At 43.3% G+C, this 25,571-nt stretch overlaps 1 protein-coding gene across 1 annotated transcript in view; it reads left to right on the top strand.

The window, feature by feature from the left end:
- LOC112553602 overlaps positions 1-25,571 on the top strand; it is a 66,175-nt gene that overhangs the window by 23,927 nt on the left and 16,677 nt on the right. The window contains exons 2-11 of the mRNA XM_025220944.1: positions 2,756-2,962; positions 4,997-5,194; positions 7,679-7,768; positions 8,084-8,224; positions 10,151-10,261; positions 10,952-11,077; positions 15,651-15,761; positions 16,452-16,577; positions 24,019-24,093; positions 24,356-24,592. Of these exons, the coding sequence (XP_025076729.1) occupies positions 2,756-2,962; positions 4,997-5,194; positions 7,679-7,768; positions 8,084-8,224; positions 10,151-10,261; positions 10,952-11,077; positions 15,651-15,761; positions 16,452-16,577; positions 24,019-24,093; positions 24,356-24,592 (1,422 nt within the window). The remainder of the gene's footprint in view (positions 1-2,755; positions 2,963-4,996; positions 5,195-7,678; positions 7,769-8,083; positions 8,225-10,150; positions 10,262-10,951; positions 11,078-15,650; positions 15,762-16,451; positions 16,578-24,018; positions 24,094-24,355; positions 24,593-25,571) is intronic.

Raw genomic sequence — 25,571 nt, 5'->3', positions numbered from 1 at the left:
TTATATAACAGCATGAACAGTAGAAGTTAAATGAAAACAATGAAACCTGTATGTATTTTACAGAAACATGTGGCAAAACCCTTGATGTTTCTTAATTCTCATTTGACTTAATGTGATGATGTATCACATGAGCGAGGGGGCCCAGGTTTATTCTATGTGCATTTGTTTGGCTGGCAATCCATGTTGTGTGGGTTGTAAGCAATCAGAGTAGTACAGTATTCTCGTACATGATACAAAGCATAAATTTACAATTTAAACTAACAGCATATTTATTCCTCATTGTGAAATCAGCTCAATTGTCATTTGCTGGTAGAAAAAAATGCAGCAGTTGACATCATTTGCATTTTACACTGTTTACCATATTGTGATATCCCTCTTTCTGCTCCACTGTACTATGTTGCAAATCTTGTGCACCCAATTTTTGGAAATTGGCTCCCATCTCTGGAGACCTGCACTGAAAAATAAAATCGTGGTGATCACACTGTGCATGAAAACACTAAATATTTATTCGTGATATGCTAAAGCATTACTTATGGACTGACTGATGCATAAATCTTAATATTGACATCAACATTAGAAGAAAAACAAGGTAATAGTAGCAAAATTAAATTTTATTATTATTGTAACACTTTTATTTTGCATTCAAAGTGGTTGATTATAATGCCTTCAAATATAAATGTGTCAACTTGTTAATTATTGCAAACATACTACTTTGAATTAGTTGGTAATGATGTCCAGTTTAAAATCCTGCTTCTTGCTTTTCTGTCCATGTCTACTTTTTGCTTATTTACAACCATTCTTTTAAAAACCCAAATCATGTGACATTTTGTCATCATCTGGAAAGGTTTGTGTGCATATTAAACTATACAGTACATGTTCATAAACTTATATATTTTATTACATCTTGTAACTGTGCTTACTGTGTAGTGCGGAAATAAAGAATGAAACCTGAGTAGTCAAAACGACTGAATCACTTTGCTTGATTCAGTGACGGACTTCTATAAACGATCGGTCATTCGGCATCGCTAAACGTCAAAAGCAAAAGATTTTAAACATCTCTCTCCTAGAAATTGATGTCAGTTTCATTTTGCACAAATGTTTCAGTACTCACATCACGTCCTGGGTTTGTCTGTATTTTGAATGTGTACAAGTCTCTTTTTCTGCTCCCTATTACTCCATGCACCCACGTAACACTCGTGGAAGGAGCAGGTGCGGCACCAACACCAGAGCCCTAGTCCTAGTTATCACGTGATGACCTTTTCTCAGCACCGAGACTAGACTAATTAAAGTGACCACCAACATTTTATCTGCCATTGACAGCGATGATGTTTCTGCATCAACTCTACTGGACCTGTCTGCTGAATTTGACACCATGGACCACTCTCTGCTCCTTCATAGACTACACACCCTCTATGGGATTTCTGGACCTGATTCAACCCCTACCTCACTGAAAGGTCGCAGACTGTGTTTGTTGTTGGTCAAACATCTCGCCCTGCTCCACTTTCTTGTGGCCCAGTACTCGGCCCCGTTCTGTTCATTCTGAATACAAATCATTTCATCCTGCATCCACTCTCACAACGTTTGTCATCAATCACATGCTGATGACACACAACTGTACTGCTCCACTCCACCTGCTGAATCTCACTCTGCTACCAGCGTCATAGAAGTCTGTGTCAGCGATGTCAAGGCCTCAAGGGCTGGGTGGTAACAAACAAACAAACTTAAACTCAACGATGATAAAAATAGAAGCCCTCCTGTGCTCGAGAAGAAGAAATCACCCATCGCTCGTTTGTCAGCTAAATCACGTCAAGGTGGGCGAAAGCAACATCACCTTTGCATCATCGGTCAGGAATCTGAGATTCACTGTCACTGCAGACATGAACCTTGATAAATAAGTTACATTTGTCTGTCCTTCTGTCTGTCTTTTATGAGCTACCCAGGATTAGGGCCACATTCTGTCTACGCGCGCTACCAACACTCTTAATTGTCTGTGCCTTTGTTCTTTCTCCTTGCTTGCTGGCTGTCCTGTATACCTTCTTCACACACTCCTTGCTTGCTGGGTACCTAGAAAGTACAGAAGTCTGCTGCACGTCTGGTGCTGAGAGCTAGAGAAGGGACCACGTCACTCCGCTACTTCGTTTTGTCGACTGGCTTCCCATCCGTTTTCGAATTCACTCGTGTCAAACTGTCCGTGTTGTGTTGTAATTTGTGTTGCTGACACCTGCCCTGATTATTTCTGTGGACTGCTCTTCCCTTACATCTCAACTACACAACTCCGCTCCTCGTGTGATGATCGTCTCCTTACTCTTCCTGTCACCACAACAACAACATGTGGACACAGGATGTTTAGTTGTTGTGCAGCCAAACATTGGAACTCTCTCCCTTTCCATACCCGCCACCTACCCACTATAGAATGCGTTATACCCACCTCTTCATTAATCATTACTCCTAACACCTTTATTCATCATCAGTACTATTGTTTATCTTTCCGTCTTTCTTGCGCTGTTTGTTTCTTTTTCTGTCTCTCGTATGTTGCCTATTTCGCATTCTTGTTCTTAAACGCTTAGAGCATACTTCTTAGGAGTGTGAGTATGCGCTATACACATTTGCAATTATTATTATTGTAACGTGTTCTTTCATAGGTTTCAACAGTTGCAGTGATGTTGCAAACAGCTGAGTTATATTATGTGTATGATGAATAAAATGCGTGTCAACATTTAGCAGATCTCCTGATGCAGTGTGCTTTGTGTTGCAGGGAACGTCGCTCTAAACGGAACCTGCAATCAGAGCACTGTGCTTAACAATGAGGCTATCTATGTTTGCACTGGCGTTATAGATGGAAGTAAAGACGGAGTTACAAATTGCGCCCATACTGGGGCGAATGATCCAAATCCTCGTTTGTCAGTGTTTCTGAAACACAGCTATTTCATTCACAAACTGGTCTTCTACGCACGGACGGGTTGTAAGTATTGTAACCGGACTGACCGGCACCCTATCGCTAACACCCTAGCGCCAAATCAGTCCGTTCCTCTTTTGTCGGTCCGGGGAAGAGGACGGGAGTTCCCTAGGAGAATTCCTGTCTACGAAAATTCTGGCTCTCGTTAGTCGGGTGCGTCGCCTAGTTCTTACGTGCCTCGCGTTGTGTTCTTTCTTTTCCTTCTATACCTATTTCCATACGCACCCGAGCTACAGCCGACCTAGGAGCCCACAAAAGACCCTGCTTTACTTACTGACACGTAAAGTGTCTTTTCAGTTGGTGCGTCAGTTTCGCCGGACCTTCTCGTGTGTTCTCTTCTGCTGTGTCACGACTACATACACAGGGACAGTACACACACTAGCACTCGCTGACACTACACGCTCACACAAGTGCGACAGTTTAAGACATGGATTTATTTACAGAATATATACATCTACAGTCAAATCTCCCTACTATGCCACCCCGCTACTATGCCACTCTCGGTATTATGCCACTTTTGCTCGGTCCCGACTATAAATTCAATGTAAAAAAAAATTTACTATGCCACCCCTACTCTCGCTACTATGCCACTTTTGTGTGACTGTTACAAGACACAAGTTGTAAAATTCCGCACAGTGCTCGATTATTATACTGTATGGTAGTGTGGGACATGGCAGTTAGGTGGATGGAACATAGCACGCACACAGGGAGGGTGGAGGCTGGCAATGTGTGTGTGGGGGGGTGGTCGCTGGCCGGGTGACAGCCACGTGACAGAGGGAAGGTGTGAGGGGGTCGACTAGCGACAGGATGCAGGCGTGCGGATGTGGTTGGAAGGGGTGGAGGATGAAGAGGTGAGGGGGAGAATGAGAGGAGACAGCTAGCGAAGCCGACGATTCTTGAGAGCTTTGGACCAGACCTGGGCAAAGGACTCCTGTCTCTGACCGGCCCGCCCGCCAGTATATATACTATACATACAGTATTAGGTAAAACTGAGTTAACTATATTTGTCCGGCCCTCTAAAACCATCCCAATTTCTCATGCGACCCCTTGGGAAAATTAATTGCCCACCCCTGCTTTGGACTGACGGGTAACTTGAACAAATAAAGCCGTTTTTACGAACCCTCTCTACTATGCCACTCTCGCTACTATGCCACTTTTGCTCGGTCCCGGTAGGTGGCATAGTAGGGAGATTTGACTGTACCAACAAAACAACTACCAAACTTATACTAGCCTACCTACCTATAGAGAACCTAACACCTAGCTCAACACCCAAGGGAGGGAAAAGGACAGAGACAGCGTCGCGAGCCGCTATTTCCAGCGGACCAGATGCATATTTCAGCGCCTTGGTACTTCTCGCTAACTCAGTCTCCAAACGCTCTAACTGCCATACCGGCAGGACCAATTCTCGTCTCGAGAGAACAGGAGCAGGCGCTGCTGTACGCCCACATTTTGTACAGGGCAGCTTGGGTACTACGTCACCCGCAGTTGCTGCCCTGTCTCGCGCTGCGCGCCGCTCGCGCGACCACGCGTGGGGTGGAAGGGGATGTGGGGTGGAGGGACTAGACGCTGTCAGCAGTACCGCTGACCGAAACTAGCGCTCCCGCTACAGTATCAAAATATTAAACACAATACACTAAAGTACAATAAATTTAGTCTGGGCTTATAAAACTGCGACTATCAGACAACTGCAATGTCAGAGCCCTGGTAGCATTGTTCTCCTAGTGTAACGAATGGACTGCAAGTGTTTGTGTTCTACAGTTATTCACCATGCACCTCAGCAAACAGGTCTCTCCATCAACATAACGCAACCAATCTCACCACCTCCACAGTGCCTGTGACTAGTTGTTTCCTTTGCTGTAATTATGCTACTGAAATGTAGAATTATAGCCAGCTGTCACGTGGTTTTTACAAGTAGATGTGCACAAAGACATTGTGTGGTGTGGCATGATGTCTACTTGTATGTGTACGTGCGCGTCTGTATGCATGCATGTCATATTTATACATTTACTTCTGTTATTTCATGTAGATGTATTTTTACAGGGACAACAAGACTGCAACATATTTTAGTCTACTTCGATGGTGCATGTGTACATAATGTCACCTATAACGCTACAATCGTCTACTGGAATATATCAGAAACATCCCGTCTACAAGCAAAAAATATTACTCTCCGTAGAGAAGTATTTTACGACGACGATTACTATAAGCTCGTAAACTTCTGCGAGTTGGAGATTTATAGTAAGTTGACTGCACAATATGCCATGCATTCTTACTGTTGTCTTACAATATCCTAGTCATGTCCCTTGTCTCCCCTCTCGTGTGTCTGAGTTTTCAATAAACATAACAGCCTGTCTCGGAGTGTTGTATTCTGTTTGTCACCAGTCAGCACACCAAACATAACATGGTGGCAGCGAGTTGTTTTAGTCCTGTGCAACTGGCGACTGTAAGTAGAGGACTTTTCTGCACTCCATTTGCTGCTCATTCCTCATATTTTGTGACTCGACTGGGAAGCCACGCGAAAACATGGCGGAGAATCAAGCTGTCAGGCGCAACACACAGGGTGCAGCCTCCATCACCCCTCAAATCTCCTGGAACAAAAGCGTCCTGGAAGCTCTTCGAGCAGATGTGGAACAATTATTGTATTATCTCCCGTGTCCATGCTGAAGAAGATGCTGACTACGTGAAGGCAGTATTCCTACACACTGGAGGCCCCGTGGCCTGTCTATTTACAATGGAATGCAAGTACGAGAAGGCCACACTGCTGCAGATGTCATTGCCGCATTTGATGATCAGTTCATCGGAAAGACCAATGAGACTTATGAACGCTATGTGTTCAACATGAGAAGCCAACAACATGGTGAAAGTCTTGAGACCATCTCGCAGCTCTGCGTACTCTACAGAAGACGTGTAACCACTGCGATCATATGGCAGATTCTCTACTGAGAGACCGCATTGTTCTAGGTATTCAGGACAATGAAACCAGAAAGCACTTCCTGCAAGAAGCTGAGCTTACTCTCAAGTCTTGCATAGACATATGCCGTGCATCGGAAGCTACTCACAAGCAGCTGAAGTCTCTGAAATTTGAGCTGCCTGTGACAATATCTGACACTCCCCCTGTTGATGAAGCCTGTGCTACTATCTCCAGGTCCAAAAGGGACCACTCCACGCCCACCTGCAAGTTCTGTGCACAAAAGCACATCATGAAGAAGGAAGTCTGTCCTGCTTGGGGTCAGACGTGCTCTAGGTGCCAAAGAAAGAACCACTTTGCTATCAGGTGTCCCAAGAAGTCTGACAGGAAAGAAAAGAAGCGTCTACACTGTGCTAAGCACAATATATCGTCTGATGAATCCTCCAACTCCCCTACCGATGACTGCTTCTCTTTCTCATCATCAGAGGAACCGGTGAGCGCTGTCGGCTCCAAGAGGCTAAAGAAAAAACTCTAGAAGAAAGTGATCAAGGCAAAGATGATCATTGCCGGCACAAAAGTTGCATGTCAGGTTGACTCTGGAGGTAGTGTCAACGTCATTCCTGAGAACTATGCCAAACATGCGCCCATCTCACCTACCAAAACTAAATTAACTGTCTACAATGGCACATCTCTTGCTCCTAAGGGGAAAACCATACTGACAGTTAAGAACCCCATGACAGGAAAGTCCTACCATGTCAGGTTCCTTGTTGTTGAGAAGAATCTCACCCCTTTTGCTGGGAAAGAAAACCTCTGAAAAGATGGGGTTAATCACTGTGAACTATAACAACTTTGAGAGTGTGGACAATAGTTTCTGGTCCAGTGCAGCACCCAGAAAGCTTCTTAAGCCCTTCGCAGATAGGACGGTAAGTATTTTGTTGACCCTCCCATCAAGGTGACCGTACACAGAACCCTCAACTCAAGGGACGTCATCGGGTGTCCTGACCTTGCAGGGATAATAGAAGTTGACATTGTCAGAACTGGCATACCAGGGGATCACAGCTATCCAGAGTCCACATCAAGAAGGATGAAAAGTCAACACCAACTAACACTCTTTTTCTCACATTCCCAGCGGACATCTCTTGACGGACACTAAAGACTATGGACGAGCCGACAGTCAGTCATGCAAGAAACATAAGCGTTATCAAACAGATGAATCTATGAGATACAAACATGAAATAAGTTCACAGATAATGAACTCAGTAGTGAGTAAAACAGTACTCTTTATGATGCAAGATTTTTGTAAGATATTGGTTATGAGGCTGTTTGTAAAGGCTTTGAACGTAGACACAGTTTGAAGAAAAAGAGGGAGCGATTTCCTGTGTGGCCTGAGAAGGAGAAGGAATTTCTCCTATTTGATGCAGGGCACAGGGAGAAAGACAACACAAGCAGACCGAGAATACTGACTCGGGTGATAGGGCACCATAAGGTCAAATAGGTATTCTCGGTTATCAATAGCTATCAATAATAAAAGAGAATACTCGAGCCAGATTACAGTTTTTGTGTAAACAACTGTGTGTGAATATTAGTGTATCAATTATTATTATCTTCCGACTTATTAATGAGACCAATGCGAGTGTTGGTGCAGGCAGTGCCGTACGGACTAAGGTGATCCCATGACAATGTTGCATAATGGTGAAACGTAGAATAATGTTTGTTGGTTTTTTTTTTATATCAGTAAGAACTACTACTTTCTTATTAATTTTTTTCTGTTGTATTTTGCTGCTATATATACACCAATGAGTGGATGGTTTCAGCGTGCAAGAGAAAGTTGTGGGGTCCACGTTGTGATAAACCGTGTGATGTCAACTGCGCAGAGTGCAAAGACAGTGCTAGCAAATGCCTAGGTAATTGGTTTTATTTTTAATGTAACTTAATTGAAATAAATCGTAGTGTCGATGTAGAATTATGTGGTTATTGCATGAAAACGAAATGATAGTAAAATGTTAACAACCTATTATTTTGTTTTAAAAAAATCTTTAGTGACAAATGACAAACTGTTATTTACCACACATCTCATAACTTCGTGCGGTTATTGAATTAATTGCTTTAGTGCATTTCTGATAGTACTATGCAATTTGGAAAGCATATACTTACCATAAGTCGTTATATGTCAAGACAGGCTTTCTGATAATCTTTGTTCGCACACGTCTCGTTAACAGAATGTGAAGAGGGATATTGGGGAGCAAACACCTGCCCCAATAACTGTGGTCAAGGGTGTGAGTCCGGCCTCTGCAACGTCACAGACGGAACCTGTCAATGTAGAAAACAGGGACAACACTGGGTGTCTCCAAAGTGTGAAAGTAAAACTACATATATAGGAGAAAAACAACCTTTTCGTGCATCAACGAACTAATACTAAACGACTTTAAAAACACAGTCACGACCCTTCACGCCCCACCCCGACACACACACTGACGATCTGACGTTTAGCTAAGCAGTGTTCTCAAATAACCTTTATCTTACTCTTGGCTTTATTTACTGCGGCCTACACATTTGACCCTTGACAAAGTTTATTGTGACAAAGATTTTGAGGTTTAGGCGATTGTCTGTCTAGAGACCTTTCTTTATTCAGCAAATGCCGAGTTGGGACAAAGTGCAAGTGAAGACATACAAATACACTGAGAATAATAAATGATTTCCTGAGTGTAACTGTACACTAAATATCTTGCTTTAAGACTACAGACCACAGAAATTTTCAGTCTAAATAAAACATCTACGTTTACATTGAAAAATGTACATGTGTATGTAAGAACTCACTATTAATTTTATGTACTTACAATTTAGGCAAAATATTACTGATTTTGTTTTTCCTCCTGTACTCCGGTGAAAGTTCTATGCTGCATGTTTTACTTACAGCTTAGTGGCCCACATCGCATTTGCAACACTCTGAGCACGTAGCTGGATGGCAGTACCAGCTGTTTGGATGGCTGCTCATTGATAACTGATATAAAAACCACATCTATCAGCTATAGATGGTTACAGTTTTGTTGCAACACACGATGGACGAATCCCGGTGTGCTCCTTCGCACAGTGCGTCGTGCGCCTGTACGTGATGTAAACGTTGTACGTCGCCAGCGCTGCCAGCCACCGGTGTCCGCTGCTCCTAGTGTGGTTGGTGTTAACACATGAGTTAACGCTTTCTTTTCAGTCTTCACCGGAAACTTATGGCCATAGAGATAATCGTGAACTTTCTGTGTTACTGCCCATTTCAGAGACAAGAGCTCCAGCTTGCATGCTGGTTAGTTTTTTTCGGCTTTATTCAGTCCTCTGCTGGCACAGCACAATACTCGCTGCTGTCCTTTCTTGTTCCTGATAGAGGACTGCTCCTAACCCCGACGTGCTAACATCGATATGGAGCTCGAAGGGTAGCTTACAGTCAGGGTACCCCAGAATCGGTGAAGACGTTAAAAAGTCCTCTAACGTCTGTAATGCTAACTCCTCCTCCTCCTGGCCCCCCGCCACTTAGCTTGTTGGCTCTTTTCAGATCTTCTCCTCCTGTTTTCTTCTTGTGCGATGCTGGCGTAAGATCGACAAGTGGCCTCACGATCTTGGAAAAGCCTTTCAAAAATCTTCTGTATTATCCGGCAAAACCTCGAAATCGTCTAACGTCCTCTGGGTTTGCAGGTGTCGGCCAGTCACGCACTTTTGCACATTTTTCTGGGTCAGCTTCAATCCCTTGTGAGGAGACAAGATGTCCGACATATTTCACTCTGTCCTGGCAAAATGAACACTTCTAGGGATTAAGATTGAATCCATTTTCTTCCAAGCGCTGTAGTACTCGTTCTACCCTCTTTAGATGTTCATCGAAGGTGTCAGAGAAAACTATAATGTGATCGAGGAACACATTGTTTTGAACACGTCTAATACTTTTAGACACTTGTTTTGAGAGAAGTGAAATATGCATCATTTCAAAGTCGTTCACGAAACATACACACAAACACAGACAGATCGTTGTGTTTTGTGTTGTTCGAATGCGCGTGAACGCCGTGTGTGAGGCGGTGACGTCAGTGTGTGACGTGGTCGTGACATTATATCCGTCCTGATTTCTTACTGATTTTCTCTGTTATATTTACTTAGAGATTGAAAATCTGAGCACTAAAATGTAAAAAATATGCATGTATATCTATCTATTCCTCTTCGTGCATCAGGTTGCACATAAGACCTCAACCAGAGTCCGCCACCGATGTCGTGACATGTATATATATAAAAAGTGATTTTTGTTTTAGGATGCTCAAAGGATTATTGGGGTGCGAATTGTACACACGAGTGTAGTAAGACATGTACTGGAACAGACCAGGAAGGCTACTGCGATAATACCACTGGTCAATGTTTAAAAGGTAACTAGTTTTATTTATTTCAGTAAACTTAGCCAAAAAGTCTTACTCATCTCAAGTGTTCATGTAGGATGAAGTTGTATTTTCCTCAAAAACGTATGAGGGTAACACGTAAACATAATTAGGTGTTTTACTAATCACACTAATGACAAAAGGAGAGCTTTGTAGCACAGCTTTGAGACTACCACACCTAATAACTGATTTCTGAAATTGATGATATAAATCAGTATCGTTTCTGAGGTCCTGCTGGTTGAATATGGACACATAATTTATAAACAGGTACATTAGCCAGTTCCAGAGTAACAGAGAAGACGGTTCTACAAATAGTTATGAACTGACCACACGCCACCTAAAGTTTGTTTGAAACGTGCAATAGAAGATTTCTTATGGTTAAACTTTTTCTAAGATGAACAGCACATTACTTTTATCGCACACTATTTCGAAAGAAGAGAAACCTAACACGAAAAGTCTTCCTTTCCACAAAATAACACACTGTCTTGAACACGCTTTCTTTCTTCCTTTTGCTTGATTTTGTGTGGATATCGAATGTATCCATAGAAAATTAACTGCTTTTGTCAACGTCTGTTAGCTCTCTGACATGAAAACTATTGAAAGCATCTACTTACCTTAAGGTCTTTGTAGTTGTCTGTCAAGACACGTTGTCTCTTAAAGCCATGCATGTTCCGTGAACAGGTTGCAGTGCGGGTTACTGGGGAGACAACTGCAGTACGACCTGTGGACAAGGATGTGGAAACACATGCAACGCTAAGGATGGGACGTGTGATTGTCAAGTAGGCTGGAAACCTCCAAGGTGTGAAGGTAAATATAAATTTATCATCGCACAAGAAGAAGAAGCACATTTATAGTAAGACATTCTCCAGCATCAGCCAGCCTTATAGGCCGGCACCTTCATGAACACAAACACGCAAGCAAATTATAGCTCTCGAAGATCTTTGCTAACTGTCATCAAATGTTGATCCATGTTTATCCAGGTCAGAAAAGCCTATCAATTCACAGGAGTTTACAGGTTGGTGCACTGCTTGCACAATATCAGCGGCGGTTCTACAAGTAACATTCTCTGTGTCCGATAGTTGAGGAAGGAGGGTATCTTTTGGGGCTGTTGTAGTCTGAAGAACAAAAGAGGTGTTTTCGTTGCCATTGTCATAGCCCCAGTACAAGGCACCAAGAGTAGTGTATACCGTACCACAAACATAAAAAGACGATCTGACACACCCACTACCGATCTTCACCCCTCCCCCCACACACACAAACACACAAGCACGCACACAAGCATGCCCACAAGCTCTCTTCTGTCTTTACTGGCATACTCGACACATCCCTTGAACACTCTGTCGTCCTTTACTCATGTGATCGAGGGGACTAGGCAGATGTGTAGCTGTAAGTCCCCCAGACACTCCTCCATCAGCCGCTGGAAGGTGGCTGGTGCATTAGCTAAGCCCATAGCCATGCTGTTATACTCATAGAAGCCAAGTGGAGAAACTGAATGCCGTGCGTTCTTGGTGTTCTTGTGCTATCTCCATCTGGTGATAGTCGCTTTTCAAGTCTAACACAGTGAAGTATTTTGCAAAGTGTGTCAAGTAATTCTTCATAACTCTTGGCAAGGCAGAGGAGTCCTCAATGGTGCGTGCATTCAGCTGTCTGTAATCAGCGCATTGTCTCAGGGCGCCATCTTTCTTTTTCACCCACACCACATTGGAGGACCATGGCGAAAGCGAACGACGAATAATGTCATTGTGTAACAACTGTTGCAAGCAGTCTTTGACTTGGTCATGCATGCCTGGTGGAATGTGGCGATGACGCTCTTTGGAGGGCGTTTCATTCGTTAAATTTATTTCATGTTTCCCCCTGGTCTTGTGTTCTGTCTCTGGTCTTGTGTTCTGTCTCTGGTCTTGTGTTGTGTCTCTGGTCTTGTGTTCCGTCTCTGGTCTTGTGTTGTGTCTCTGGTCTTGTGTTCTGCTTCTGATCTTGTGTTCTGTCTCTGGTCTTGTGTTGTGTCTCTGGTCTTGTGTTCCGTCTCTGGTCTTGTGTTGTGTCTCTGGTCTTGTGTTCTGTCTCTGGTCTTGTGTTCTGTCTCTGGTCTTGTGTTCTGTGTCTTTCCACGCAGCAAACTCCTGTGGATGCGAGGCCACGTAGCCGCACATCCATTGCTGGAGATCTTCCGTGTCGTCTGCTCTCGGCGCTGCTTCCAGTCGTGTGGAGGCCTCCAGCAGGTGACGTCCGCTGTCAGAAACTAGTTCCATCCTTCCTTCTGATGTTGCTTCAGTCAAGCGATCGCCTTATGGTCAGGGCCGTGCTTAGGGGCAGGCGGACGAGGCATCTGCCTAGGGCCCCGCGCTTCAAGGGGCCCCGCGCTTTTGATTGATATGGTAACTAGGCATATGGAAGTGTAGTCAGCCGTATCACATTCTCGCTGGACGCGCTTGGAGACAGAAGGCTGCTGGACACCGAGGATTTATCGCGCATGAACGTTCGTGCATTGAGCTATTGCTGGATTTATGTGCCACTAGGCACTGTGCTGTCAATGACAAAAGACGAGATATCCCTGAGGAAAAAAGTGACTTTAGATCCCAACTAAAACCGTGTGATCGTGGCGTGAGGGCCCCGCACATGCCCTTTGCCTCGGGCCCCGCGGGGGCTAAGAACGGGCCTGCTTATGGTAGCCCCCAGACGGTGACCTACCACACGGCTGACACTCGCGTTCACTCTGTAAATATTGCTTGAACGCGTGTCCGTAGGCTGTTGGAAGCTCTTGATTGTGGTGACAGCCTGCTGGCCACCTGCAAGGATTTATCTAAGACAGAAAGTAGGTCCGAGCACAGACTCAGTCAACCGGGCTGCTGGTTGGCGATGACTCGCTGCGTCCTTCTCTCAGGCTGCTCTCTCCCCTCTCGTCGTCGTCGTCGTCGTCGTCGTCGTTGTTGCTGATGTTGTTGATGATTTTTTTTCAGGGAAAGTGCTTCCCCCTCGCGGTGATTTGGCACTGTGGGGGTGGGTGGTGGGTGGTGGGGTCGCTGTCTTGTGCCGCCGCATGTATCGTCTATTTTGTTTTGTGTTCTCTTTTTCTGTTGTGAATAGGTTTGCCGAGTCTCTTTTGGTGGTGCACTGTGCTGGTGCCCTTTCCTTTTCCTTTTCCTTTGCTGGTACTTTCTATGCCTGTGTGTTCTGCTTGTTAGATACTCTCCATTAAGCCTCATCCTGGGTATTTATTTTTGTTCAGACCTATTTGACTTTAGGAACCTCATAGTGTCACTAGGCCTGTCATCTAGTAGTCTTTAGAACTTGTGGACATTGACATCTGTAAAAACATAGAAATCAGCATGAGGTGTTTCAGAAAATATCGAAAAAAAACAGCTTCACGGCATAAAAGATTATCTTGAATAAACATAATCTAATACTTTTAGACACTTGTTTTGAGAGAAGTGAAATATGCATCATTTCAAAGTCGTTCACGACACATACACACAAACACACTAATGTAATACGCGTGACAGATGACTTGTACTCAGTTCTGCCTGCAGCTTTAAAAGGTAATCAAGGTAATGTTTTAAAATGTAAATGTAATCAAAATCCTTTTTATCTCTGTGGTCATACCTGTGTGAACCATGTAATCATTACAGTGTGTATCGATATAGATATTGAATGAAAATATTCTGATACACAAACAGTTTCAGTTTCATATTAAGAAAAGAGAAAAGGTGTTGGAGATCAAGAGTTGTCGCCCTGTAATCCGTCCCTTCATTTTGCGTGTCGTCACAGAGTATTGTCGTCCTTTACATGAAATTATAGGTGTGGGTAAAACGAATAGCAAAAAGCATATGTGACGACATATTATAATTTACCTAGCGAGACCAAAAGGGTGTTGGTGCAGGCATCGCCACACAGACTAAAGTGATTTTAGGACGACGTTGTATAATGGTAAAATGTAAAATAATGGTGATTCCATGAGTTCTTGTTGTTTATACGTCAGGGACGTGTGTTATTTCCCTGGTCACGTAGCTGGCGAGTGTGTCTGAGCGTGTGACCGTGCCCCCCTAAAGTGAAATCCCCGTGCCACCACAAAAAAGTAGTGATGAGAGTTCACCTGACGCTCTGGCTGAGTGAACGGGGAGTTAGGATTCTCAACGAAACCGCCGAGACGGAAGGTCTAGATGTACTGGTACTGGTGTGGTTACAGGGACCGGGAATAGTTGAACTTAGTTCCTTGCCCAGCCAAGGTAATAGATTAAATATTTGCTGAAGTTCTAAATATAAAATAGTGTATTTCTAAATTGTTTACAAAGATGACTTAATTATCTAAAAGAAAATATAGTTTCACTTGACGATTAGGGTACAATATATAAAACTATAAGTTATCAATTCGCTAGACTAATTAGTCACCGAGTTACAGGATTTTCTGGAGGGACCCACTAAGACGAGTAAGTGAACGAGGTGAGGAAGTGATCGAAGTCCCTAACAACGGCAAGGCCCGAGAGCCTCCCTCTGCTTGTTTCGTCTTGTGTCTGGCGTCCAGGGCGGAGTTCAGTCCATCGACGTCCTGAAGTGTTGTTCCGCGACCCCAGCGTTGGCAATAGCAGTTTGGAGTGTGTATTATGGTGTAGCATTGTGTGTGCCAGCTACGGAGATCCTGGTGGAATATGCTGCCTTAGTGTGTTTCGGGAGTGTGTAAGTGAACCTGTACGCTCGTCGTGGACTGAGTGGGAGCGGTCCTGACGCAGAGATACATCGGACCTTTTTATGTTCGTTGAAGTGACACTGGCGAAAAATGACAGTGTTTTCATTTTTTCTATAAATTATCAGGGAGACCATTTGTATTCTGGACCGAGTTCCAGAGCGGCGCTCCTTTTCTTGGTACAGGACTGACCAGTTAGAAATGTACTTTGGATGGTTTTTGACGAGTGAGAGGGAGTGGTGATTTTCATGTATATTTGAGGCAGTGGAGGAAAGCTTGTGTATCTGTACTCTACGTGGTATTCTTTATTTTGCTTTTTGTGTGTGCTCGACCTGTTGACCAGCTGTCCACCAGAAGAAAGGATAAGTAACAGCGGGCTATTATAGTAAAAAAAAAAAAAAAAGACAAGAATCCCACGGACAGATCGTTGTGTTTTGTGTTGTTCGAATGCGCGTGAACGCCGTGTGTGAGGCGGTGACGTCAGTGTGTGACGTGGTCGTGACATTATATCCGTCCTGATTTCTTACTGATTTTCTCTGTTATATTTACTTAGAGATTGAAAATCTGAGCACTAAAATGTAAAAAATATGCATGTATATCTATCTATTCCTCTTCGTGCATCAGGTTGCACATAAGACCTCAACCAGAGTCCGCCACCGATGTCGTGACATGTATATATATATAAAGTGATTTTTGTTTTAGGATGCTCAAAGGATTATTGGGGTGCGAATTGTACACACGAGTGTAGTAAGACATGTACTGGAACAGACCAGGAAGGCTACTGCGATAATACCACTGGTCAATGTTTAAAAGGTAACTAGTTTTATTTATTTCAGTAAACTTAGCCAAAAAGTCTTACTCATCTCAAGTGTTCATGTAGGATGAAGTTGTATTTTCCTCACAAACGTATGAGGGTAACACGTAAACATAATTAGGTGTTTTACTAATCATACTAATGACAAAAGGACAGCTTTATAGCACGGCTTTGAGACTACCACACCTAATAACTGATTTCTGAAATTGATGATATAAATCAGTATCGTTTCTGAGGTCCTGCTGGTTGAATATGGACACATAATTTATAAACAGGTACATTAGCCAGTTCCAGAGTAACAGAAAAGACGGTTCTACAAATAGTTATGAACTGACCACACGCCACCTAAAGTTTGTTTGAAACGTGCAATAGAAGATTTCTTGTGCTTGAACTTTTTCTAAGATAAACAGTACATAACTTTTATCACACACTATTTCGAAAGAAGAGAAACCTAACACGAAAAGTCTTCCTTTCCACAAAATAACACACTGTCTTGAACACGCTTTCTTTCTTCCTTTTGCTTGATTTTGTGTGGATATCGAATGTATCCATAGAAAATTAACTGCTTTTGTCAACGTCTGTTAGCTCTCTGACATGAAAACTATTGAAAGCATCTACTTACCTTAAGGTCTTTGTAGTTGTCTGTCAAGACACGTTGTCTCTTAAAGCCATGCATGTTCCGTGAACAGGTTGCAGTGCGGGTTACTGGGGAGACAACTGCAGTACGACCTGTGGACAAGGATGTGGAAACACATGCAACGCTAAGGATGGGACGTGTTATTGTCAAGTAGGCTGGAAACCTCCAAGGTGTGAAGGTAAATATAAATTTATCATCGCACAAGAAGAAGAAGCTCATTTATAGTAAGACATTCTCCAGCATCAGCCAGCCTTATAGGCCGGCACCTTCATGAACACACAAACATGCAAGCAAATTATAGCTCTCGAAGATCTTCGCTAAATGTGATCAAATGTTTATCCATGTTTATCCAGGTCAGAAAAGCCTATCAATTCACAGAAGTTTACAGGCTGGTGCACTGCTTGCAGAATATCAGTTGCGGTTCTACAAGTAACATTCTCTGTGTCTGTGTCACGGATGCGGCTGTCACCAGAGCAACACACACAACACGTCCACGCGCACTTTCACACACTAGACAAAGATCTGCCCATGGGCTGCTCGTCTATTTACTGACAGAGGTCTAGTTTGCTGCTTATCACGCTAGTCCTCCTAACCCACTGGTCAACACAAATTATAACAGGTATACAAAGCAACAAGTTATCACACACATATATCCTCAATAAATCATATGGTCTTCTTCCTTAACTGCAATGATCTATTCCGAAATGGCATGAAATAAATGAATATAAATGCCAAATCAACTATTTCGCACTGCCAGCAAGAAAACACAGTCACGTGGCTAGATTACTCAGGGGGCACAGCACCGCTACTAAATGCCAAAGTCCCACAAGTTCGTTTCACAAAGTTTCTCCGTCTTCTTGAACAGTTCGAACCTTTCCCTTTACTCTGATAATTCAGCTAATGAGTATGGAAGTCTTACTGTTCCCACCACGTGGGTGACGATGGTGCCCAGTCACTTGGCACCTGCTCTGCTCTAGTCAGGTGTCTCCTGAACTTTCTCACGCCGGCTCTTGCCCTCCTCGCTCTCCGCACACAGCAGTAGAGTTGCTGAAGATAGGCGATACTCCCGGCATTCCAGTCATTGTAACGACCTCTCTGGCTGTTTGAGATGATGTGGGAATTCCTCTACTCGACCACCATTCTCTTAGTTGCGCTGCTCCCGTTGTGCTGGTGTCGTCGTCGTCGTCGCGCCGACTCCTGCTGTCACACCTATAGCCGTTTCGAGGCCGGCGCCTCACTCCCCGCTCACTGCAGTAGAGTCCGCTCTCCGCATACAATCGTAGAGTTTCTTGGATACTGTGCAGCGTCTCCAGTCCTGAGGTATGCTCCTCGTTTCTTGAAGGCCGTGCAGAGTCTCCCCTCACTAGTCCCCGACAGCCAATAGTCACGACGCACCTCGCTCCAGTTAGCAACTTTCAAAACCCAACTCCCAACAGCCCCCTTCCCCCCCCCTTGGCTTTCCACGCTCGTGTATTAATACTCACCCCCGTCACACTCCACTGGGGGTGAGCACTTCTTGGCTCACACATGAGGTCCAAAACTCACGTGGGCCCACGATTTTTACATGGTAGAAGGGTAACAACCAGGGCTGGCTATGCCACCCCCGTCCCCTCTCTATCCCTGACCGTCACAGTCCGATAGTTGAGGAAGGAGAGTATCTTTTGGGGCTGTTGTAGTCTCAAGAACAAAAGAGGTGCTTCCGTTGCCATAGTCATAGCCACAGTACAAGGCACCAAGAGAAGTGTATACCGTACCACAAACATAAAACGACGATGTGACACACCCACTACCGATCTTTACCCCTCCCCCCACATACGAACACACATGCACGCACACAAGCACACAAACCAGCTCTCTTCTGTCGTTACTGACATATTCGACACATCCCTTGTCGTCCTTTACTGCATCAGTCGTCCCTGTCCCGAGAAGACCAATGTGAGGTCTCTAAACGAGTACGAACCGGTGGCCTTGACATGTGTCGTAAGAAGAAATCGGTACAGACTGATTGTCAGACATCTCTTATGTATCACCAGACACAAACTGGACGCTTTCGAGCTTGCCGATCAGCCTAAATTAGTCGGTGGACGATACTGTCTTCTCTAACTCTTCACGTAATCCTCCATCATCTCGAATCCTCTGGTTCCATTGCACAACCCCGCTTTGCAGACCACAGCTCGCTTTTAACTCTGTTATTGTGCAAAACATTTTTGATAAGCTCAGTCTTAGGTCTCTCCCATTCAGTCTGCTTCTGGATCCTTGGCTTCGTCTTGCACCGACCCAGAGAGTAAGAGTCAATAATCGTCTTCCAACATCCTGGTACTCCCCACAGGCGTCCCTTCCCCCTCTCTCTTTATCTCGTCTTGTACTGTCTTTTCACCAAAGACTGTGTCTCATCTCACTCAGCCGATCAGATGGTGGCGTTTGCCGATGACGCCATGATGGAAGGTCTCATCACCAAAAAAGGGAGATGGATCACCTGGTGGTGTGGTGCAGTAAAAATGCTCTAGTACTCGCTGCTTTGAAGACAAAATAGATACTTGCGCAGGAAAAAAGGTCCTGTTTGGCCTCTCCTCTCAGTATCAGCAATTAAAACACTGAGCAGATTGACCAGCTCTCACAAGAGCAACACACACGACATCCATACGCGTTCTTTCAACACAAAAAAATAACGATTGCATGAGGCTGTCCAAATCACGTTATTTTCGTTATCAAGTTGATCATGACTTTACGAAGTAGAACATAAATATTTTGTAAAAAAAAATGTCTCAACACACAGTTCTTTCTAGAAGATGGTCAAAACCATCTGTGATAAGGAAACATCTGGTAGTGCAGCCTCTACTCTTAATTATCTACGAGTCTCTCAGTTTGTAACTTAGTTTCCAATGTTCTAGTCCTCGATGTATCAGTTCCTAACCATGAATACTGACTCACCAACACACCTTCTCTAAGCTTAGTCTCAATACCAGATCGTCACAATATCAGTTGCCTGTAACCATGCTCACAGTTCGGCGCCCGACTAGCGTAGTGTTGTCGCCCTTCGCATCTCCAGTCTGAATACGAATAACACACATCACACTTGTAACCCACTAGGAGCGGGTTTTCCTTCCCCAGGGAGGTAGGAAACTCTGTGGTCGCTCCGTGTAGCTCAGCGACGTATTTTTTTCCTCACCGGCCGTGTCGTGGGGGTCCCGGGGTCACAGCAGCCACACTCCACGGTGACGTCACGAGGCCGACGGTGCACCGACCCCACGTGCTGCTGGGTGTTGGACCGAAGGCGAACGAGGAATAGTCAGGGGAGGTGCTTCTTCCTCCTTCAAAAGGTCTCCAACTCAATTAGCCCACACCGGAAAAAAAACAGGTACAGTGATACCTCGGTTCTCGAACATAATTCGTTCCGGGAGGACGGTCGAGAACCAAATTGTTCGAGAACCGAAGCAATGAAACCCAAAGGAAATAATGGAAACTGGATTAATTCGTTCCAAGCCCCAGAAAATGCCTATTTACTGGCCTAATTTGTACATAATATGTAGAAAAACATGAGTCTCAACAAGAAATAAGAAATAAAAGTGTATTTATTAAAACAAAAACAAAAAAGAAATAAATAAAATGTACTGTACAGTACAGTAAATTTTGTTTCATTTACTGTACCTGTACCAAACTTTATGGCAGGAGGGAATGAATGTGGAGGGAGGAGGGAAGAGGGATGGTTATTGTTTTGAAGGGGAGTCCTCTTCAATAAAAACAGAGGGTAACTGCTCTTCGGGTGTTTTTGTTCTCTGTATCTTTTGCTGAGGAGAATCAGAATCTTGCTCTGCAGTTGCTTGTCTGATTTCTTTACGGAAGAATTTGTCAATTGTTTGTTGTTTTTTCTCCTTTGCAAAATTTTGCGGAAAGTGGACATAACATTGTCATTAAAAATGTTAACTGCTCTATTTGCTACCACTTTATCAGGGTGATGTTATTCAACAAAATTTGCGATTTCTGCCCATTTTGCACACATTTCATGACTCTCTCCACAAAAACGTGACTCTCTCTCTCTGCACTCACACTGATGACGCAAGCAAGGCGCGCTGGCCGAATGAACGCCATTCGGCTCAACTCGGACGTTCGGATGTTCGAGTTCCAAATATTTGTTCGAATTCCAAGACAAAATTTTCTCGAATTTCCTGGTCGAATACCGATTTGGTCGAAAGTCAAGGCGTTCGAGAACCGAGGTATCATTGTAACTCGAATTTACCCTATACTAGTACTATTCTAAACCATTGTCACGACCAGCCGTCAGACTCGCGCATTCTTTCAAATAACGAAACACGAGATCACTTCAATTTAGGACGTCCAAATAATATTACACACGAAACTTCCAGAATGAACAGCTTACACTCTACTCTTGCACTCGTACACAACAACAATATCCAAATTAACACAGCACACGTAATGAAATTCAATACAATTCCTAAGACCGCTCGCAGGCTGGTCTGCAGTTTCCTAAACTGCTAACTTAATTCACTACAGCTTTCTAAGCACGTTAATAAATATACATTCAAAATGACAAAGTTCTCAAGAGCACTGTTTCTTGCTACACGAAAAGTCCACGTGCTTTTCAACTTTCAGCTATGCCTTAAAAGTTCAACTCAACTGTCTTACTCTCTCTAACCCAGAAGATGGAGAGTAACCGCGGGAGGGGGGTACGACACCTACGCTGTCCTCTCTACTTGTGGACTCTAATAGAAAAAGGAAAAGTCTTACTTTCGATGAAACGACATCAGCAGAACATACGGCGGTAACTTCGACACTCCACGGACAGCACGGACAGCGACGGCCCTCCCCGTAGTCGGAGTTGTCTTTGCCGAAAGGAACGAGGGTGGAGCCCAAATTGCTCCACACGCTCAGAGGCTTGGTTGGGACGGTTCCATGGTCGCCGGCCCAGGTAGTGCTTTCCACAGCACCCTCTTCGTCAGCACGGCGATTATTCCCCCCGCACACAGCAGTGGGAACGACGAGGAGACTCCAGCAAACTTCTTCGAGAGCTTGCTAAACCACAGCAGCAGTTGACTGAGGTTTCAACCCCAAAACAGCAGCAGCCAGGCGGTGAAGTGAATTCACTAAGAACCACACAGGTACAAATAGCCGCTGCCGGAGCGATAGCCTCTTGTTCGAGGTTGGATGTTCGATGTTCGATCGCTGCCCACTGGCCGCTACGGTCGGGCTTAAATACTCACCCCGGTCACACTAGACCAGATGTGAGCACAGCCCGAGCCGTACGTGAAATACACAGAAATTCGTGGCCAGCGCTTTGCCACGGAAAACACAATATACTTGCGTGTCAGCTTATCCACCTTCCACCCCCTTACACACCTGTCCGTTACAACCATATTCTCAAATCCACACCCGCTGACATTCTCATTCATTCTCCCATACATACTTTCTACATTGCAGTCCATAAGTAGAGAAGAGGTTACAATAACCTAAAAACACGGAGGCACGGACTGGTCCAGGACAAATAGTTTGTGTGCACATTTTCCCCTCCCCCTACACATGCATACTCCTTCTAAAAACCCTTAACCATCATAGTGAGCAATGACCCTAATCAGTTTCAACCTCCTTTTTTCGGGATCAAAAATATAAAAAGACCACATTGCATAATTTTCTTTTCATTTGTACTGTAAAACAATATTTTCAAGTCTTGTTGATCATCATCGAGACTTTTACTATATGTGACCCTCCACGACGAAATTTAGTCGGAAATTTGATATTTGGCAAATTGCATATTTTTAAAAAGTACGGGTTTTGAACTTTCTTTTGATACAAACATTGTTGTTCTAGTCCTGACGTTGAGTGAGTTATCAACGTTTGAAGTGTGACAGTACGGTGGCGGCCATTTTGAGAGATGAGGGTTCAAAGATTAGCGTCGAGATGGCCGACCACGTTTGTTTACTCCTAAACTTTTGCAGACATATCTTTTGTTTAAAATTTGAATCGCTCTTTGAAGAAGATGAACATATAGACTCCGGACTTTCTGGCAAGGTATAACACGATGAGTTATGACTGGGAAACAGTAGAGAAACAGCGTTTGAATTTCGTCTGAAATCGGTACTGATGGCACTAGGGTACCTCGAGCGACTTGAGACTCATTTCGTCGAGGGGTGTTACATATTTATCTATTGTCATCATGCAGGAGGCCAACAAATAAGACATTTAATTAGTGCACTTATAACTCGCTGCATCACGGCCGAGTTAGGTCGCTCTCTGCGCTGACCAGTGATGATAAAAGGAAGACAAAGGAAGGTTAGGCACACTGAACAGATGCGGTGAATGCAGCCCTGCCATCACACGGAATCTTTGACAAGTCAGTAAAGTTCTGCAGTCAAAAATCTTACAGTCATTGACACTTGTACGGAATCTCATCTCGCAATCTTCGGTGCATTGACCCAACTTTCGTACATCGTATATCGTTCCATCAACACAAATCTTGTGAGAGCAACAGGCTAAAGGTCATTAAGTTCTCTGATGACACTGCATTGTTGACTCTTTTTCAGGAAGGTAAGAGAGACCATGGTAATGCCTTCACAAATTTTGTACAGTGGTGCTATGAGAACTTACTGGAGCTAAATGTAGACAAAACAAAAGAAGTAAATATAGACTTTAGGAAAATCCAAGATTTTGTTGCTGCCAGTGTGATACACAGTAAACCTGTTGAACTTGTTAACTTTTTCAGGGAACTATCTTTGATTGCCAGCTCAAATGGAATTTAAACACCGAACACATTGTTAAAAGTGGGGGAAAAAAAAGAAAAGAATTTAATGTACTTTCTTCGTAAGCTCAATGGGTTTTCAGTTAGTCAAGCAATCTTAGGCCGTTTCTAACAGTCATTTATTGAGTCTTTTATCTTTTTCATTTGTATGTTGGTTTCGCAATCTCTCTGTCCATGATAGGAACACTGAACAATATTGTCTACATCTGTTCTAAGATAATTGGTGTCAGAGGTATTTAGTTTCTGTTTGTGATCAACAAACAGGAAAGCTTCACGCATTTTGTCTCTACTGAACATGTACTAACGAGAGAATTTGTATTACCAAGCTCAGGTAAACCAGGTAAACTCAGGTATGCCAATATGTAAAAGTAATAGACACCTGAAATTGGTTGTGCCATCTGCGGTCCAGCTGCTCAATCTCAGATGAAGTGTCAGTGGTGTGTGTGTGGTGCGCACATGGTTATTCTTGATGGAAGCTTGTTGTTTGTTTGATATATATAAAATTGTCACTTGCCATCTTTTTTCAATGTTAATATTTTTCATGTTTACATCTTTTAACGCTGCACCTTGCAACGAACTTTATTTTTACTTTTATTTCTAACTTTTACTTTGTAACTAGAGCACATTCACATGTTCAAATTGCCCGCTGGGACAAATAAAGTTGATCATCGTCATTGTCATCCTCATCCCTCTGCTCTACATTCGCGTGCACTACCCATCCAAATAGAAAAAAATGGCATCCAACACTTATTATTATTAAAAGAATATTAATAAATGTAGTAATAATCTCTTGTAATTTTCCTCTTTCCGTTTTGGCCCTTAACATTTACAAATACAAAACAAAGTCTTCTGGTTTTGTGGGTTTCAGTACCATCATGCACTTGTGGAGGAGCAGGATGTGAAGGAGACAACAAATACGTGTTCTCCGAGCTTTCCCGTAAAAGTAAATACGAATCGTAAAAAGCTTGATTCGGGTATTTTTCAAGTGAGATTCGGGAAAATCATCGTATTTCTCATATAATCTTTATTGTTTAATGCACATTTTATGAGCTGTAAACAACGAAGATCGCATACTTATAAACAAGCGTGTGTTGTGCTAATAGTGCTCTCCTTGCATTCTGACTCGTGTGTAATTTTTCAACTGTAATATTCATCTATATAGATTTTTCCAGTTATGTAAACATCTGATTTTTTCCTTGTTGCAGTAAACGTCGCAGTCGGTAAAAACTCTATTGCAAGTACAACTCTGAAGGCACCGAAACCTGTTTCTGGTCCGGCTTGTCTTGCTAATAATGGCAAGACAGAGTCAACCATGGTAGCCATACCTTCAAGTGCTCCCGAATGCATGTCCACTGCTGAAGGTGATCTTAAACCTTTCTGGCAAGTCGACCTGGGGGAGCAGTATGTAGTTGCTGGAATCTTAATTGAATGGGACAATCAGAGTAAGTAGAGCCGCTATCGGCGTTGCAACACACGTATCTATCTCGAGTTTACACCCTGCACTCATGCACTCTATAGTAAAGAAAAGTACATCTGTCATGGAGATACCTGGTCAATGTGCTCGACTCCAGAGTAATTTGCGGGCTGTAAGTCTCCCCTCATAGGTGATAATAGTCTTCCCCTACAGGCGATGACAGCCTTGAACGACAAGGATGGTATTTCCTGTCTTTAATTGTTTGTTCCATTCATTGAGCTTTAAGCATATGTCTTATGATTTTACAACTTTATTACTGGTCATTTCGTTTGCGAGAAACGCAAGCAGTCGTTAATGCAGGTTATTTAGCCAAGCAGTGGTACTTACTTTAAAAATGCAAAAATAACGTACACAGTGGATACTTTTGCTCTTTGTAACAAAGTCCTACATCAAGCTGTTTATTTGTTTACTTTTCATTCACTTCATCCAATGAGATTAAAGTGCGCACTTTATAAAAGATGATGGTAGTGATACTAATAAATGTACATTTGTAGAGCACTTTATCACAAAATTAAGGTCGTGCTCTCAGCGCTTATCCATTTGCATGACAAACAGCATGATCAGTGGAAGTTGCACAACAAATACAAAAGTGGCAATTGTACAGGATATATAACAATAAGTTAAAACTCTCGAATAGATGTTATTTCAAGAAATGTGCCCTCAAGGCGGATTTAAGAGGATCTGATGTCTGCAGGTAAAGTGAGGGGCAAACATGCGTTCATTAAAAGATATTCCTACTAAAGGAGATTTTTGTAGAACTAAAATGATCCTTTTATTGCACTATTTTAGTTAAAATAAGGAACAAAAGGAGGCTTATCCTAGTGTTGCCATTTTAGGAGAAATATTTTGAGTTTACGAAAGGAAGAAGCAGTCGCATAACTTTATAAGAAAGAATGTGTAGAATAATAAACAATTTTATAACCAAGGACACTTTTCGATTGGCATCA

This window comes from Pomacea canaliculata, linkage group LG13 (assembly GCF_003073045.1).
Source record: "Pomacea canaliculata isolate SZHN2017 linkage group LG13, ASM307304v1, whole genome shotgun sequence".
In the NCBI taxonomy this organism is placed as follows: domain Eukaryota; kingdom Metazoa; phylum Mollusca; class Gastropoda; order Architaenioglossa; family Ampullariidae; genus Pomacea; species Pomacea canaliculata.
This window is presented reverse-complemented; position numbering and strand designations above follow the sequence as displayed.